This window comes from Pygocentrus nattereri, chromosome 13 (genome assembly GCF_015220715.1).
Source record: "Pygocentrus nattereri isolate fPygNat1 chromosome 13, fPygNat1.pri, whole genome shotgun sequence".
Taxonomy (NCBI): Eukaryota; Metazoa; Chordata; class Actinopteri; order Characiformes; family Serrasalmidae; genus Pygocentrus; species Pygocentrus nattereri.
In genome coordinates this window covers 7725700-7745082 of record NC_051223.1, presented here as the reverse complement: position 1 = coordinate 7745082, position 19383 = coordinate 7725700, and the positions used below count along the sequence as shown (strand labels likewise).

Below are 19383 nucleotides of genomic sequence, written 5' to 3'. Positions count from 1 at the left end.
CAATTCTAAGATCAGAGATTTAGGGGTGCTGGGCACCCAATAAGACCAGCACCCCCTACCCATTTTTTCTCACCATACATTATATTTCCAAAAGTATTCACTCACGGATACAAATCATTGAGTTCAGGTGTTCCAATCACTTCCATGTCCACAGGTGTATAAAACCAAGCCCCTAGGCCTGCAGACTGCTTCTACAGACATTAGTGAGAGAATGGGTCGCTCTCAGGAGCTCAGTGAATTCCAGCGTGGTACCGTGGTCGGACGCCACTTGTGCAACAAGTCCAGTCGTGAAATTTCCTCACTACTAAATATTCCACAGTCAACTGTCAGTGGGATTATAACAAAGTGGAAGTGATTGTAAAGTTTGGTGGAGGGGGGATTATAGTGTGGGGTTGTATTTCAGGAGTTGGGCTTGGCCCCTTAGTTCCAGTGAAAGGAACTCTTAATGCTTCAGCACCAAGAGATTTTGGACAGTTTCATGCTCCCAACTTTGTGGGAACAGTTTGGGGACGGCCCCTTCCTGTTCCAACATGACTGCGCACCGATGCACAAAGCAGGTCCATAAAGACATGGATGAGCGAGTTTGGTGTGGAAGAACTTGACTGGCCTGCACAGAGTCCTGACCTCAACCCGACAGAACACCTTTGGGATGAATTAGAGCGGAGACTGCGAGCCAGGCCTTCTCGTCCAAAATCAGTGTCTGACCTCACAAATGTGCTTCTGGAAGAATGGTCAAAAAATTCCCATAATCACACTCCTAACCATTGTGGAAAGCCTTCCCTGAAGAGTTGTTATAGCTGGAGAGGGTGGGCCGACAACAGCTATCTACTCTCACTCAGATTCAAACAGTGGACAGTGTTTGATTGACTACCTGCAATATTAGCTTGCACTGGATAGCTCACTCCTACTTATATCAACATAAAGAGTGATCTGTGATTCAGTACAGCAAGAACTGATAATTGTAATGAAATTGACTGTAATGTGTGGAGTGATAAGAAATCCTCATCTGTGCTACTTACTGGAGCCACCACAACACACAGTCACACTAGAACTGGCTGTAGCGCGCACAAACGGCTGTGTGTTTGTTTGTGTGTGTGTGTGTGTGTGTGTGTGTGCAATCACTGCAGCTACCGCACAGTTTAGGGGAGAGAAAGTGGATCATAACATTTACTTATCAGAGACAAACTTCTGTTTCTAAGAAAAACAACAGCATTCTTTTCAGGAGACTCGCTTTCAGTCTTTCAAAGAAATCTGAGGGGATATTTTTCCACATCTTTAAAGTTCAGTCTTAGAAGTTGGTTTAGCATTTTCTGCTTCTAACAGGCGAAGTACTCTGGGGTTGTCAGTCCATTGTTCAGCTTCTTTGTTTGATGTGTCCATTTCCTTTTCTCAGTGAGGTTCTTCTTGAACAACTACACATCCTTTCAGACCCACAGCACTGAGTCATCTTCTCACAGTGGAAGGATGGACGGAAACACCTGTGGATGTTTTCAGATCTGAAGCGGTTCGATTTTCTCCTCTCAGTTTTGAAAGACGAAAGTGAATACCTCGTTTTTAATGGTCGTTTTGACAGGATATTAAATAAAGGAAGGGCAGCACAGAGCTGTATACACATACAGACCTGCCACCAGTTGGGGTCCTCCTGGTTGAAGATCTGCAGGATGTCTCCACTACTGAACCGAAGGCCGGCCTCTTTACAGGGGATCAGGTTGTCATGAGCCGGGTCGTAGTCAAAGTGGCACTTCACAAAGGCCTGAGAAGACAACCACACATAAACTCAAAGATCGAGATCAAACTGAACCTGATTAGCATTTTTATACATCACAGAGCATAAATCACCAGAACCTGTTATGCCTCACTGCTCATTTATTCCTTTGTCACCCATGTGTGCCAGGGGTGAGACTATGGAGGGGCCTTGGTGGCCTACGCTACCTCATCTAGCAGCCAAGCCTACAGACTTTTGCAGTTTCTGCCTATGGACTGTACAGACTATGGAGTGAACAGCATGGCTGGAAACTTTAACAATGTTTACACACACCGATCAGGCCTAACATTATGACCACCTCCTTGTTTCTACGCTCATTGTCCATTTGTTTAGCTCAACTTACTGTATAGCTGCACTTTGTAGTTCTTCAGTGGTCAGGACGACCATGGACCCTCACAGTGCAGGTACTGTTTGGGTGGTGGATCATTCTCAGCACTGCAGTAACACTGACGTTGGTGGTGGTATGTTAGTGTGTGTTGTGCTGGTCTGAGTGGATCAGACACAGCAGTGCTGCTGGAGGTTTTAAACACTGTGTCCACTCACTGTCCACTCTATTAGACACTCCTACCTGGTCAGTCCACCTTGTAGATGTAAAGTCAGTGAAGACAGCATCTCCACTGCTACACAGTTTGTGTTGGTCATCCTCTAGTCCTTCATCAGTGGTCACAGGACGCTGCCCACAGGACACTATTGACTGGATATTTTTGGTTGGTGGACTATTCTGAGTCCAGCAGTGACACTGAGGTGTTTAAAAACTCCAGCAGCACTGCTGTGTCTGATCTGATCCACCACCACATCAGTGTTACTGCAGTGCTGAGAATGATCCACCACCCAAATAGTACCTGCTCTGTGAGGGTCCATAGAACAGGGTGAAAGGTGGTAACAAAGTATCAGAGAAACAGACGGACTACAGTCTATAACTGTAGAACTACAAAGTGCACCTATACAGTAAAAGGAGCTGACAAAATGGACAATGAGCGTAGAAACAAGGAGGTGGTCATGTTATACCCGGTGTACTATGGCAAACTCTTCTAAATAAAAAAGCAAGAAAAATAACTGTTCCATGATTTAGCCCCTTTTCACACTTGCAGCCTGCTCCCCTCAACCTGTAACCAGACCCTCCTAAAATGAGACTCTGGCTAAACCACTGGTCTGTACATCACCACATATACACACACTATTAGCTATAAACACACCTTTACACATTAATGTCCACAGATACACTCTCCCACAGTCTCAATGTGCTTCAGTGTGCAGTGGCTAAACAGAATCGAACAACGTTTGTGCCGGGCAGAAGGCTGTCAGCAGGGAGGGGAGAGGAAGAGAAGCAGAAAAAAAAAAAAAAAAAAAAAAAACGAGGGGAGATGGAAGGAAGGATGGGAGCAAGGGAGTGCAATAGCCAAAATCTTGTCACCATGGCAACCATGGCCCCCCCGTACTCCAGTGCAATGTTGCTATGAAGCACTGCACTAAGGCAATAGTGTGTAGAAAATTTCCCCCAAGCAGTTTTAATTATATTTTCATAAAACAAACAGATATTTCAGACATTAAAGAAAAAGAAACTATGGAGCTCAAAACTGATTTTAATAAGGTAACACAGCCCTTTAAGTACAGTGTGCTTGACAGCTGAAAGGATTTAGGATTAGCAAGACGTTAAGATAGTGGTTGGATGGTGTAGTGGGTAACACTTCAGGGGTTCCGTCCCCTGCTTGGATAAGCAGCCTATACTATATGAGTAAGAGTCCTTGGGCAAGACTCCTATGCAAGTTCTGGTTTCTGCACCAAATTAATGCACTATTTGTCCAGTGTGTGACATTAGCCACAGACTTCAAACCTCTTTGTATTCATTTTCATGATTTTCTTCTAATATCTGCCAAAGTAAAATCAGAGTTAGCAATACACCGTGTCAGCTATGCATTCTACTCCCTAAATTTTCCATAGAAAGTTCTGCCCTTCAGCCAATCAGCTTGCTGATTAAGCCACAAACGGGAAAAGCTTCCCTTGGTTACACAGTGTTTTTGTGCATTATGTTAACCCAAATGCTAGAACCTATTTAAGAGACATTTGTCAGGTTTCATCAGTGATGTCAAATCTGTTCTCGAAACAAGAATTTTTTAGGTCTTTCCTTATTCAGAGAGACAGCTGTCTCATCTTGTATGAGTGGATATAACTACCTGGTAGCGTTGCCAAGATGGCAGCTGAGTGGACTGACTTTCTTTTGTGGCAGATGACCGCGTCGGGCCTGGACATGTGTGTCAGGAACCATAAGCGGGAGAAATCATCAAAGAACAGCAGTGAGGTGCCCCGGAAGTCCCAAGACACCAAAACAAAAAGTCCAGCATGTCAGTATTTTTTGTTTGCCAGGTTTACCTACAGCGAACCTGGTAGCTACATTTAAATAATGTTCTTGATAGGTTAACATGTTTGTTACCTTTTTGAAGGATAAACAGCCCATGCTGTCCTCTTCGTGACACTCAGGAACGGCTCTACTATACTTTTTCTCTCTTTTCTTTTTCTTTTCAAAACACAAAAAGGCCAGCATCACACAGAGTCTACACTCACATTACAAGTCTCATTGTTCAAATCCGATTTTTGGCTCAAATACGATCTCTCTGACTCAATGGTTCACACTCGTTTAGGTAAGTGATTCAAATTTGACATTAATTTTGATGAACCAGCATCCTGAAATGACTCTCATGAGCTCATCCTACTCAATAACGTCACGTGACTGAATCACTGCATCATCAGCACAAACTAACGAGCAGAACAAGCTTCGCTGAGAAGATCATTAACTCTGATCAGCTCTCAGCTTCATTATTAGAGCCAGATGAAGGAGAAAAGGGTGAGGAGCTGCTTTTCCACCGTTTACAGGCTTTAACTTCTGTTTGGCACTGCTGCCAGAGTAACACTAAATGATGGTGCATACGCAGTGGAGAAAAAGCACATGAATTCTGGTCTGAGTGTCACATCAAGGTCGCATGGCCACAAATCTGGTGCATATCCCATCTAGGACCATGTATGAAAGTGTCTCAGGTCAGATTTGAAAAGATCAGATTTGTGTCCACACAGCCCTGAAAACATCAGATCTGAGTCACACTAGGGCTTGTGCCACTTCAACCTGGTAATGTGAACACAGCCACAGCTCTTCTGATTGGTCGGTGTCTTTGTTGTAGCACTGCTAGTCTCCTGACCAAGACACGGTACTAATTTATGGCCCTGTGATTGCCTAATCTGACACTGTGACCATCATGAAAGATAAAAATATTGTTTAGTCTGATCCCAGCAATCGAGATCAAGATAGGGGTTTCTAGTAAAGTGGATGGTATACCATACAGACATATACATAATAATGCAGGAGTTGGAAGGAATTAGCTAAGCCTGGCACTGGGTCGACTCGGGTCAAGCTCAAGCCCTTGAGGGCTAAAACAGTGCAGACGTCAGCACACCGCCTCCTTAAACACACATGATTTAGCTCATCAGCTAAACAGCAAGGCCTTCATGAACTGAATTCAGAGCATTAGATGAGGGCAGACACTCATTTCTGTGGAACTTTGGCCCAGAACATCCTCAGTTTGGTTTGCCTGCTGTATGACATGCTACTTTAGATAAGAAAGGACAAAAATACAAAGCCTTCAAGATGGCTGCTACTTCTCTTTTTAGCTATGCGCCCACTTCTGATGCAGCTCCAGAGCAAAACTAAAGACAAAAACCACATATGTGAAACATCCTGGCCGACTCTCAGCGCTTGAGCTAAGGGAAAAACTGTGTACAATTAGTTTGCTGCCGAACTATTACATTAAAGTGGGACTTTGCTTCAATTACAGAGAGGTCCACTGAGAGGTATGCAGCTCCAAGAACATTTGAACCACGCTTGAACGTTCTCAGGGGCTTCCTTCCAAGACGAGTAATGCCAAGCCTTGATGAAATGTCCCAGCATGCAAAAAGTCCAAACTTGGCAGTATCTCAAATGTACTGGTATCAAAAAATCTGAGCTATACAACTCAGTTTCACAAACTGCGCAGAGGACAGTTTGTGAAGAGTTTTTACGGTCAAACTTTGCCGGAGCTCATCCGTTCCAACACAAACTTCTCAAAGTTAAACCAAAAAGCTGCTGTCGTAAGACATTTCATTTACGTTTTATTGTTTGTTTGTTTTAAATAATAAAACAAGCAGATCAAAGACGCCAGAGGATCTCCTCTCTGCATTGCTTCTTTGGTGGCTTCATAAGATGAACCTCCGATGCTGCTCTGACATATGGATGTGTTTTAGTGTTTCTTCATGAGCTCTGAATTGGCCCTCATAAAAATGGAGAGTTCAGCTGTAAAATATCCAATATGTACACATATAAGCAGGCACATCAATTATATTACATGTTTCTGTGGCAGGTTATGTCTGTCTGGCTGCCCTGCAATGGACTGGCGACCTGTCCAGGAGGTTTTCTGCCTTCCGCCCAATGACCACTGGGATAGGCTCCAGCAGAGAATGTGTGTGTGTGTGTGTGTGTGTGTGAGATGGGTTTTCACTGTATCATAAAAGCAGTAAAGCCACTTTTACTTTTTTTTTACTACTTTTACTTTTATTATTTTACCCAAGTATTGATCATTTAACTCTACCCATCTCTAATCCAGATCAGGACTCCAAACTAAAGGACTGCAACATTTCAGCCTAAGAGAAAAACATGACCAAAACAGGCAGAAATATTAACGCAATAAATGAATTAATAAAACAAAAACCTGTTTAGGGATGGAAAATCAGAATCAGCCAAGATCAGATTTTGAATCAAAAAATAAAATTGGCAGAAATGTATTGTTTTATTCTGGCAGATGTGTTGCAATTTTACGATGTAAATAACAGGTAAGTGCATTCTGTGTATTTTCATTTCTTTTCAGAGTGTGAGCTTTTAATAAAAAAAAAATACTGATAAAAATCATCCACAAATCTGGACATTGGCCAGTTTGGCTCTAAAGAAGCAATCAGAACCAGCCATGAAAAACCCGATCACTGCATCCTTGCTTTTGTTTCCAAACTCATGCATGAAAACGTGTAACATTATAGTGATATTCACCGCTTTGAATGTTGAATATGCTGATCACGTCAACTGTGTAGATTTAATGAGTTTGTAATTTTTAGAAAGTTGGTGGGGGGGTTGGGGGGGGGTTCGGAGGGGGCGGGGGTTACCTCTGCCAACATAGATCTGTGAGAGAGAACCTCTCCTCCCCCCAAACACACCACAGCAGCAATTCACGGTCATTATTCAGCCAACCCAAAGATACTATAATCAGTTTTTTTGACCGATGAGATACTGTCTTTTTTTCCTTCTTTCTTCAGTAGCTTTGAAATGGTGGGTGACAAAGGTTTATGTGTAATTTGTAAATATGCACAGTATGTTATTTTTTGCATGACATTCATACAGCATGTTTATTTTTGTGGACTGGTGTAATTGCTTAGAGCTAAATGACTGTCTGTATCACAGAGTGGCAACCATCGGGGTCCAAGCACTAATTGTGTAATGGAGCCAATAGAACACATTAAAGGGTTTTCAGAATGAACTTATAACAGATGTAGGGTCTCAAAAGGAGATTTTGGACACACTGGTGTTTTTTTACCCAGCTATGGTAAGCAAAAGATTTTTAACAAATAAATCAAAATACCTAGAAAACAGTACAATATTTGGAAAAACCTTGCATTTGCATAGTAGTTGAATTCAATAAACTAAATGATTCCACAGTAATTACCTCTGTACCTCTGTAAAACTGACCTAGGAACAGTGCTACTACACTCTGCTACAGGATATTGGTTTCTGATTGGTAACATCACCTTTTTCACTGCTAATGAATTTTCATGTGTGTATATGCATAACTTTACCTGTCAGTTTTAATACAGTCATTAACTTACTTGCTGTTTTCCCACAGCTAGCAGCAGCATCAGGTTTGATACAGCTTCAAATAAGGTGCAGACACACACACGCACGATATATACACATATCGTTGCTCTCCATATAAACGTGCATCTCAAAATCAACACAGCTCCCTGATATACTGTGAGAAAATTTCAAGATTAATGCACCAATAAAAATGTTACAAAACTGCTCGGAATATTTTTTTAACTTGCATTGAAAGTTAAGAATATTTTTGAATTCTCCTGTAAAGTTATTACTTTGGAGACAGGCGTTTTTCTTTGGACAGCAACAATATATATATAGTCCAAAACTTTACATGCATGTACTCTGCTGACCTGGCGGGGCGTGTGTGGCTCCTGGTAGCTGGGGAGGATTTTGAGCACCACGCTTCCGCTGGCCTCCTTCAGCATGTCCTGCAGCACTTTGGGGTCATTTCCCACCTCCTTGCCGTTCACCTCCTTGATGACATCACCTACATGCAGAAGGCCCTGCTGGTCAATCATTCCTCCGTGCAGAATCCGTGCAATCACCAGCTCACCCCCCTCCACACGGAATGTCACACCCTGAAAATGCAGACGAGGCAGAAAGAGTTGCCTGAATCAAGGGTCATAAACTTATGTAGCCTATATTATGTAGCCTATATTAAAGATTAATCTGACAGGAAGACACAATTAAAATAATTACAATTCCTGTTGCAAGCTGCTTTTGGTCATAAACAGTCATGCTTATAATTCTTGCTTTGATCTGGTATGAAGATGGAAACAAATATGATTAAGAAATTGTTCATAATGTTTCTCAAAAATGTTTCATTCACTCACTCTATGAAATGTGTGGCCTAAATGCCACTCTTATTATTATTTTAAATATGAATCTGCTGTAATTGAAGATGAATTTAAGTATAATAAACGGTTGCTGTGCTGTAGTTAATAATAATGCTTATAGGTCACTCCTGTGAAGCCTACATTCAAATAAATCAAGCTTACCAAGTGTTCTCCAGAAACTTTGCGGATGCCGACCATCCTGACCGCATCAGGGGGGACTGGCTGGTTGTTAAGGGCAGGGTCCATGAAGGCACAGGGGCTGGGGGGCGGAGTCTCATAGCTTTTGGAGGCCACAGAGTCATGTGTTTCCAGTAGTGACTGTGAACCAATCAGAAGAGAGGGTGGGTTATGCTGGTTTCAAAGCATGGATGCGTGTGTGAGTTTTTCCGGGTTGTACCTGGAAGTGTGGCTCTCTGAGTATGCAGGCGAGTTCGTGTGCGGTCTGGCTGTGGTCGGTGAGGGACGTGAGGTCTTTTAGGATGTCCTGCACCAGCTCTACGTTATTATCCCTCACGGCCTCCAGCTTTGGCTCCTCAAAGCGCTCATGAGCCTGTTTTACATAGACACACAGATAAATCTGCAACGGTCAATGAAGAACAGCCTCTAAATAATGCTCCTCTTTCATTTAATACATATATGATGACTCTCATACAAACCTCAGTTACCAACAAGTTGAGACAATATTTTAAATGCTAATTAAAACAGAAAGCAGTAATTTGCAAATTCACTGTTCATGATATTTGATGTTTTAGCTTTTTTTTTGGCAAATATTCCCTCAATAGAAGTTTCCACTCTATCAGTCCACATCAGCTGAGCCTGAGCCCAGAGAAGTTGGCAGTGTTTCTGTATGCTGTTCAGTATGGCTTTCTTTTTGCAGTGTCATAACCTGCAACTGTGGATGCAGCTGCAGATGGAGTTTACTGACAATGATTTATCTAAGTATTTCCAAGCCCATGTGGTGATACCCGTCACAGAAGCATGCCAGTTTTTACTGCAGTGCTGCCTGTGCATTGAAGGTCACTAGCATTCAGGTGTGGTTTAGTGCCTTGTCCTTCATGCGTAGAGGTTTTTCTGGATGTGATGAATCTTCTGACAATATTATTCACGGTGGAGAAATATGTAAAATGCTTGCAGTCACTCGTTGAGGAATGTTGTCTCTTTACAGACACATTCTTGGAAAGTGACAAGTGTCGACCCATTCTTGCTCATAAAGAACCCTGGCTTTCCTGGATGCTTCTATTATACTTGAGCATGACTGCATCACCTGTTTATGATGTTTTTGAACATTTTACGAAGTTTCTAATCTTACATTACCCCTTTCTAATCTTACATTACCCCTTTCTAATCTTACTTTACCCCTGTTTCAACTTTTCTGGAACATCCAGAATGAGCATACATTTACAAAACAATGAAGAATGATAAAACATTAAATATATCAAGTCAAAGTGGATTTACAAACCACTGCTTTCTGTTTACATTTGCTTTTGGGATATTTGCTGCTTTGGAAATGTATTATACTTGCTACATTTAAATTAGTCCACACCAGTGGGAAAAACCGCTGTAGGGGCTTTTGCAAACATTATGCGTAAACACACCAAGCGAAATCCCTTAATTATCATTATTTCTGTGATTACAGTATTCTGGGTGTTATTAACAAACTCACTGTGACTGCTTTATGCTCTATACTGTCTATATTCTGCCCACGTTATAGTAGGTTAAACAGTACAGTAGATGTATAACAGGCTAACAGACTCCTCCAATAATATTAGGAGATAAGCTTTAATATTTGGGTTGTACTAAAAAAAAATCACTGTAAAGCTATATCATTGCAAAAATACCTTACAGAAATGCCAGTCACAAGTTTCAAATGTCTGTATTTAGGCTAGAGCATTGAATGATATCCCATAGGTGTGCTAAGTGAATCAGCATTATGCTAATGGTAATCGTATTAAGAAAAAGGCTGTTTACAAAGCAAACTGGAAAGTGAAACATTGCTAAACATGTCCAGCTGCTGTTGTGATTTTATCACCTAGACATCTGGATCTCAAAAACATAAACTGAGCCTTTTGTAACTGAGCACAGCAACTACATCTGACAGTCTATACTTTTAAATTAATTCGTTTAATAAGTTGTGCTTATAGGTGTTTACTAACAGGTGCTTTTTTAAACTTAAAAACACTGTAAAAACAAAATTCTGCCACTAGTCCACACAATACAGCCAGATACGTGTGGCATGTGCCCGCCCCCCAGTCCCCGGGAATGACGGATTCGTCCTCCTCAGCCCGTCTCCACTCCTGTGCCTCGCGTCCATCCGGGGAGCTCGGGCTTTGCGCTCCGCCCCCTCCACACACTCAGCTCTCTCCCCGGCATCCTCGCCAAGGTGCGTCGCCACTGAATGCTTGGGCCCCACCTTTCTGCCAGCTCTCTCGGCTGTCATCGTCAGGACATGGGAGGCGTGCGCATGCCACATAATGGTTGCGTTATCAGAGCACTCACTCGCTCTGAAATATGCCATATTGCCTCTAAAGCTCTCCAGTATTGGCCAACCACCACAAACAGGTTCAAATCTCATCCCACAGCGACCTAAACAGCAACCAAGCCTGCAGGAAACCTGGCAAAAGGGAGCAAATGAGCAAAAGAAGAAAAGCGCTGTGTGAGAGAAGAGAACGCTGTGTTTATAGCATTGAAACGTCAATATTACAACCTGCATCCATTTTTTCATCCGTGCTTTTCACCCCCGAACCATGGAGAGAATTTTAAAGCTGTAAAGCCCATCAATTCCCTGAAGTGCTGGAGACCATTTCTTATTTACGCTCATCATCGATCCTCTCTCTCTCTCTCTCTCTCTCTCTCTCTCTCTCTCCACTCGATGCTGAACACCTTTGCTTATCTAAGGCCACTCCATGTTTTGTGAGCATTCTGATGGAGAGCAGAGACTTGCACAGGACCAATAAGCCAAGGCAGTCTATACGAGTCAGCGGTGCTAAAAAGTTTTAGGCCTGGCAAAAGCACAGCGCCTTTGCTGATAAATGCAGTTACGGTGGTTTGAGGGTCATTTCAAAGCTGCAAACTTTCTAAAATCCCAAAATGAACCACTATAAATCACACCATGGCCAAAATGGTCTCAAAACAGCATAGCGGGGCCTACTTGGGTACTTTAAAGCTGTTAGTGTTCCCCCTCCTTCTACAATGAAAAAGCATTATCTAGATGCTAAAGAGAAGATACGACCATTGCATCTGTCATTATTTGCCATGAGTTTATTTACTGCATCCCCTGCATCCCAATTCTGGAAGTTCCTGCCTTTCTCTCATGTTGACATTCTACCCCAACATGTTATCTCTTAAGCAGAGGTGGACGAAGTACAAAAATCATGTACTTGAGTTAAAGTAGAGACACCCAAGTTAAAATATTACTCCAGTAAAAATAGAAGTTCCTCCCATTAGACCTCCACTTGAGTAAAAAGTATTTACCTTCAAATGTACTTAAGTATTCAAAGTAAAAGTACTAAAAGAGTAATTAACCTAATATAACTTAGTTCCAAGTTTAAGTTTAATAAAAACTGGCTTTAAACTCAGGATCACAGATGAGCTCCTTTACTATGTTGATCTGTAGGCGTCTGTTCATAAACATAAACCAGCCCAAACTCATTTACTATAAAATGAAATGGTGTTTGTAGAAATTCAGAAAAAAGCCGCGTCAGTCTCGACTGCATATGTGGACATATTTCTATATTGTGCTCTATTTACACAAAGTTAGGTTAGTTCATCATTTATGTTGAACAGACTCTCCCAAAGTTTTACGCTGCTGCGCTGACGTTGAACCGTGTGCTGCACTGGGTCGGTATGACCAACAGGTCAAAACCAGCTCTAACCAAAGTGACCGCTGGGCCCTGATTGGTGCTCTTGCTTTGTGCTTCTTTCATTTTGACATGTTACATTTTTATACACACAGAAACCAAAAGAAACGACAGATTTCTCAAAATGTAGCGGAGGAAAAAGGAAGATATTTGAATTTGAAATGTTGTGGAGTGAAAGTCAAAAGTCACCCAGACTGGAAAAACTTCAGTTCAGATACACAAAAAAAAACTACTTAACTACAGAAACTAATTACATTTACTTAGTTACTGTCCACCACTGCTCTTAAGCCATTGGTCACTGGTGTGCCTCCCAGATCCCAGATCCCAGTTGTTCTGTTTTAACTTCTTTATGAACTTGCGCTATGTGTATCCTGTCTGTTGCAGCCCAGAGGAGATAACGTTCCCCGTTTTGAGTCTTCGTTCCTCTCAGTGTTGCCTTGGGACAATGTCGGTTGAGGAAAGCTGTAGGGCTGGACCCGAATATTCAACTACTCAGATATTTGTTAATTGGGCAGGAACTTGTTTTTTTTTTCATTTTGGGGATTGGATTGGATATACATTTTTTTTAATATTAATAAAGGTAAACTGCAAAATACTGTAACGCTCTGGGCTCTCGGGAGAAACTTGAGTTGACTTGAGGTTAATGTCCATAACCCAGCTTTATTTGAATACCGGAAAAACCAATCCACAGAGGATGCCATCTCCTCTGTAGTCCACACTGCCCTCACCCACATGGAGAATAAGGATTCTTACGTCCGTATGCTCTTTGTGGACTTCACATCTGCCTTTAACACGATGATTCCCCAGACCCTGGCTTACAAACACCACACACTTGGACTGAGCATCTCTCTCTGTAATTGGGTCCTGGACTTCCTGACTAACAGGCCGCAGTCTGTGAGGATCCACAACATCTCCTCCTCCACCATCATCCTCAGCACCGGCTCCCCTCAGGGCTGTGTGCTGAGCCCCCTCCTGTTTACACTGCTTACATATGACTGCTCAGCCGTCCACCCAGGCTGTCATATTGTAAAGTGTGTGGACGATACGGCAGTGGCTGGATGCATCACAAATAGTGATGAGTCTGGTTATAGGCAGGAGGTGGAACACCTGGAGAGTTGGTGCATCTCTGCATCAATGTAAAGAAGACAAAGGAGATGATTGTGGATTTCAGAAGGAGCAATATCATCCCTCCCCTCCCCCTACACATCGGAGGTTTTGCAGTGGAACTGGTCTCCAGCTATAGGTACTTGGGCGTACACCTAAGTAACAATCTCACCTGGAGTAATAACACTTCCAGCCTGATCAGGAAGGTACATCAGCGTCCTTACTTCCTCAGAAGGCTGAGGTGTGCTGGACTCGGGAGCTCAGTCCTCACCTCATTTTACAGATGTGGTGGAGAGCGTTCTGTGCTCCAGCATCACTGTGTGGCATGGAAGCTGCTCTGCGGCAGAGAGGAAAGCTCTGCAGAGGGTGGTGAAGGCAGCAAAGAGGACTGTTGGAGTCAGCATTCCCACCACCATGGACATTTACACCTCTAGATGCAGGAAAAGGGCCACTGGCATCATGAAGGACCCCATCCATCCAGCACACACACTTATTGTTCCGCTCCCCTCAGGTAGGAGGTTGCGGAGCATTAAGAGCAAAACTACCAGACTGAGAAACAGCTTCTGCCCTGAAGCCGTAAGACTCTTAAATTCCAACTGAACAATCACTGCAATGGCACTTCATGTCCACTTATTTATTGCTGCTGTACTGAATCAATGCCTCCACTATATCATGCGTACACATGTCACTTTATACATTACCAGTATTAAGATGTACACCTTCTACCTCATACTCATACCGCTGTGGTCCATGCTGCTGTTATCTGTCCTCCCCTTTATGCACCTTCTACTTATTGTTTATCGTTTGTCACTTTGGGAGTTAACTGGACCGTGAGTACAATGTTTCGTTCCACCTCATGTACCACATGTGATGTGAATGACAATAAAGCCCTATCTAGATCTAGATCTATTTTTACTTTGCTGAAAACAGCAACAGACACAGTGACTACTCTGGAAAAACCCACCACTCCTCCCATATTCAGGATCTTCAAAATAAAAGGCCTTGTACGAATGAACCTAAAACATTGGTCAAAGAATGTTGGAGATGCAGGGCAGAAAGAGAAGAGGTCGACCTCAGAGAAGGTTTATGGATGTAGTGAAGGTGGACATGGAGATGGTTGGTGTAAAAGTAGAGGAGGCAGTGGATAGGGCAAGATGGAGGCAGATGATCCGCTGTGGCGACCCCTAAAGGGAGCAGCCGAAAGAAGAAGTACGAATGAACCTAAAACAGCCCAACATAAACATCTGTTCTCTTTTAAAAACAGACCTACTTACAGTGAGGTAGAGTGACACCACAATACATATTTTTTCCCAATTTTCTCCGCAGTTTAGACAACCAATTCCACCCACATTCAGCTCTGTTTAAAGGTTAAGCTCAACTATAGCTGCTTTTCTTGCATCTCCAGCAGGAAACAAAAGTAGAACATTTTCTTGTAAAATGTCTTTCGGTGTTTGATTTTTTATGAGGCTGAACTGCTGCACCATTTAAGGTGGAACAGGACAATTTGAATAAGAAGCTGGTGAATGGGAAACTGACTTCAGCTTCGCTTTTTTAGTGCTTGACAGTTTCACGCTGTAAATGCAAATAAGTCCAATTGTCTCCAAATCATCAATGTTCATATTAAATCTGTCTCTTTGTGCCTTTTTGAAGTTACTAGCTAGGCGAGATTGTTGTCTGTGTTGCTATGGTGACATGTGAGCAGTCTGCACTGATCTTCAGGGTTAAAGGGTGAATCAGCAGTTCTACATTAAATCCAGCGTTTAAGACCATTTACTGATAAACTGTGTTGAACGATCAGCAGAGCTTTATTTTACTGTAAAGGAGGATTCTTTTATTTTTACCTAAATGTCTAAATTTGCTGTGGAGCCGCAACCAGACAGTAAGCCACATGTTGCCAACCCCTGGCCTAGAGCCACCAGAGGTTATTCTGATACCAACGTAAGTATATAGGAGCATGCTGAATGGGAAGAATAGGACAAAACACTATCAAGAAGTCAGCAAACTCCATCAAGAAGTCATCAAATACCCAGCTGGCTTGGGCAAAATATCTAATTGCGATTTTTCTGATCAATATCACGATTGCAATTTAAATTGTGATTACTTACTGTAAACTGACCTCCAGGGCTGTTATTTTGGCCAAGAATGTCACGATTGGCTCCTCCCACTCCATGTGCATTTGTTTTGGTTTTGTTACTCCACCCTTGATTGTGTTCACCTGTCCCTCATTGTCCCGTGTATTTAAGCCCTGTGTTTGCTAGTGTTTGTATGAGTGTATTGGTCTCTGTTTCATGTCCTTGCTCTGTTTTTATGTTTGCTTCGTTGGACTCTGTTTGCTGTTAGTTCTGTTCTGGTTTGTGTCATGTCTGAACCCCATTCTATCCGTGTGGCCTATATGACCTTGGACCGTTATGACCCCGATTCTGGATTTGCACTTAATAAATCTCGCTTATCTCAGAGTATGTGTCTGCCTCCTCGCTCCCCCTTACAAAGAACAACAGAATGTCCACTTTTCCTGGTTTAGGCTTGGACACTGAACATGCCAGACTGCCAGTTGTGGCTGTGGCATCACAGGATGTAGGCGTTTCTTCTGACAGGTCTAACTCATCTACACATGGTTCAAAAGCTCTGATATTAGGTTAACCTCTTTAACTCCTTGAGACCACCGGTGGTTCAAAAACGCACTTTGTCATATTCTTCATAACTTTCATATTTCATAAGCTCCATTCAGAAGCTGGGCGTCGTATGAGGCTGTAACTCTTCTCTCCAGTCTAATAGACGGTGATGTCATTTTAAACCCTTATAATAAAAGAAGCTGAACTCTGTTTTTCTACTGAAAGTCGACCCATTTTTCCCCAAATCTGGGCTCTAAACTATAAACAGACGGCGTCTCTTCAGTGATCTGCTCTGTAAACATTACTTTTATAAAATAACACAAAGAGCGTCTGAGATTTTTGGCTTCCAGCTGTAAATTGTAAGCATATGGTGATGTGTAGATCATAAAACACATGTTCTGTTAATTTGGCACTCTTTTAAACTGCAATTTCAATATAAAAATGATTAATCTTACAGTCCTACAGCTAGCACAATAAACTGAGGCTAAATATGGCTATATTTGTGCTGTGGACATGGTGAACCCTGGTTCCATTCCCCACCACGTAAAGAAACCTCTCTATAATAAACATTACACAAACCACTCTGAATGACTGTTTAACTCTCAACTATGCAGACTTTTTGCAAAATCTATGGAATTCCCCTGTAACAGGAGAAAATCCCCATCCCCAAACTTCTGACAGACAGGGTATATCTAAAGAAGCTTTCTGAAGAAAAGACCGTTGGCTTCTTGTTGTGTCTCCAGGGCTGTGGTGAGTGATATTTCTGTCTCGGGTCTTCCAGACGGTGAGACTTTTGCTGGCATCGGCTTCAGAGAAAGCGCTGAAGGCAGGAGCTGACCTTAAGGACTGATCTGAGGTCAGCTGGTCAACTGTGCTGTTTCTCACTGCAGTGGCCAAAGGGTGGGACTAGGGATAAAGCTGATTTGCACCCTTTGCCCAGAGAACCTGGCCATGTGTGGGAACCGCATGAGTCTGCCTGCAGGGGGCGAGGCATCCCGATACGGCTGGGCGCTCCAGATCATTTCCTGACCTTTCAGTTGACGAGTTATTTATACCCCTGCTATGGCAGGTGCAGTGTATCAAAAATTGCTATGGTGTTATAAACTGTCAAAAACAATATAACATTACAAAATCTATTTACATCACTGCTGTTGTATCAAAACCTCCACTTATCGTTATTTTACACCACTAAAAATCTTTCAATTGTGAACATTTCATGAGGAATGGACCAACGGAAATAGGCCCAAATGACTGTTTTCCTTCCCTACTTCCTTTTTTCTAATAATCTGATCTGAGCTGCATTCAAAGCTGTTGTAAAATCCATGATACGCATACCTATGACCACCTCACAGCGACTCAACTCTGTATCTGAAATTACAGTGTAAAAGTCTAAAAAACGTCTTGAATTTCATTTTCTGGTTGGTGGTTGTAAAGCTTCTCTCTCTCTCTCTCTCTCTCTCTCTCTCTCTCTCTCTCTCTCTCTCTCACAAGAACACCTGGAGTAACGCTCAACTCTGGAAATAGCACAGTTCACCAGACACAGCACAGGTAACAAAATACATTAGTTTTACAAGTCTGAGGAAAAAGAGGCTTTCAGTGCAATAAACCTAAAGAGAAACAGAATAATAGAGTGAGAAGGAAGAAATAAAGAGAGTGGGAGAGAATGAAAGAGACAGAGAAAGAGAGACTATGAGAGAGAAAGAGTGAGATAGAGAGAGAAAGTAGGAGAGAGAGAAAGTGAGAGAGCGAGAGAAAAAGAGAAAGTGAGTGAGAGAAAGAAAGTGAGTGAGAGAGAGAAAGAGAGAGAGCGAGAGAAAGAGACAGAAAGTGAGAGAGAGAGCAAGAGAAAGTGAGTGAGAGTAAGAAAAAGAGAGAGAATTAGAGAGAATTAGAGAGAGAGAGTTAGAGAGAGAGAGAGAGAGAGAGAGAGACTCTTGACTTTTGATGATTATTGAACCAGCTCTTTCTTCGAAACAGTCATCCATCACATTGTGTCATCTTAAGTTGTACTTTAAATAAATTAATAATAATAAATTAACTGATTAAATTAAAATAAAAACAAAAAGACACAAACAAACAAAACCCAGTCCGGCTCATCTGAGCTCAGGAGCGAAGCAGAGCTCAGCCTCGCACACCGAGCACACGGCCCCACCACAGCACCATCTCGCCTCAAAGGCCTCCACATCACACCTGCTCTTATAATAATTAAAATCCATTAAAATCGTGGATCTGACCAGCCTAGAGAGAATCCTGGTGGCCTCACAGTCAGTACCACGTGCAGCCTTGTTCTTACGACTGATGTATTCGGCCATTTTTGCCTGCCCAAGGATGAAGTTGATCAGTTGGCATTTGGATTTCTCTCTCTTGACGTACTTAAAACCAAGGATAAAAGTCTGCAGTGTAAAAGTCACATTAAGAGACATAAAAACATGCTTTAAGACTTCAAAGAGCAAAGCCTAAAACAGTACATAAAAGCATGAAACTCAGTCTCTCTGAGGACAAAACGGACACTGTGGTAAAATCTCATGGTTTAAAACGGAAATGAAAGCGTGGACTGAGACGATACCGTGTAAAATCCTCCACTGCAGGTCAGCCACTTTTTTAGTCAACGGTGGTTTATACAGTGCTCTCCACTCTGGCTTCACATTATCGCTCAAGTTAAAAACATCACGCCATGGTGTGTCGGTTCTGCTGTGCAGTCTTTTCTTATTCAGAACCTTCACCCAGGCTCTGTACAGCAGCTTACCATACACTGTCCCCAAGCTCATGTCCTCCAGCCCTCGAGCAGCTGAGCCACAAGTCGCAGAGATCTCATCCCCAGCCTTACAGCCACGTCCTCCACTCAAGCGAGATCTGGTCCTGTGACATCCACCAGCTGGTGGAGGGTTGTGACTCCTGAGGACAACATGACTCTGGTCAGCGCAGGGGGTGATCGTGCCACCCAAGTCCAGTCGTGTGTCGTGGAAAAGAGGCTCCTCCAAGAGCGAGTGCAAAAAAGAGCCAGCCTGTCTACTTACAATAAAAAAGTCCCAGATTGAAAAAAGTCCTAGATAAAAAGCAGGCAACCCAGCAATGTCCAGCGCTTTAGTGCTCATTAAAAACAATGCTCTGTCCAACCCCAGACCACCTACTGTGTGCAATATCTGGCATGACACCACCCTCCAAACCAGCCCCCTGGGACCAGCGAGGAGTCTCTGGATGAACTGGAGTCGGAAGGCAGCGATCCTGCTAGCCAAGTCCTTGCCCCCCATCCTCTTTTGACAGATGTAGAACTCCCTGCGGAAGCCAGTGCAGTCGATCCCAAAAGAAGTCCGCTAGCATGGCC

The 19383-nt window shown here is 42.8% G+C and overlaps 1 protein-coding gene across 5 annotated transcripts in view; it reads right to left on the bottom strand.

The window, feature by feature from the left end:
* mpp2b (membrane protein, palmitoylated 2b (MAGUK p55 subfamily member 2)) overlaps positions 1-19383 on the bottom strand; it is an 82333-nt gene that overhangs the window by 10494 nt on the left and 52456 nt on the right. For 3 of the 5 annotated variants that reach the window (XM_017682074.2, XM_017682071.2, XM_017682072.2), the window contains 4 exons: positions 8883-9062; positions 8648-8803; positions 8000-8227; positions 1622-1753 (listed from right to left, as the gene is read on the bottom strand). In XM_017682074.2, coding sequence (XP_017537563.1) covers positions 1622-1753; positions 8000-8227; positions 8648-8803; positions 8883-9062 — 696 coding nt within the window. The remainder of the gene's footprint in view (positions 1-1621; positions 1754-7999; positions 8228-8647; positions 8804-8882; positions 9063-19383) is intronic. The other 2 variants (XM_037544399.1, XM_017682073.2) reach the window with 1 other exon arrangement.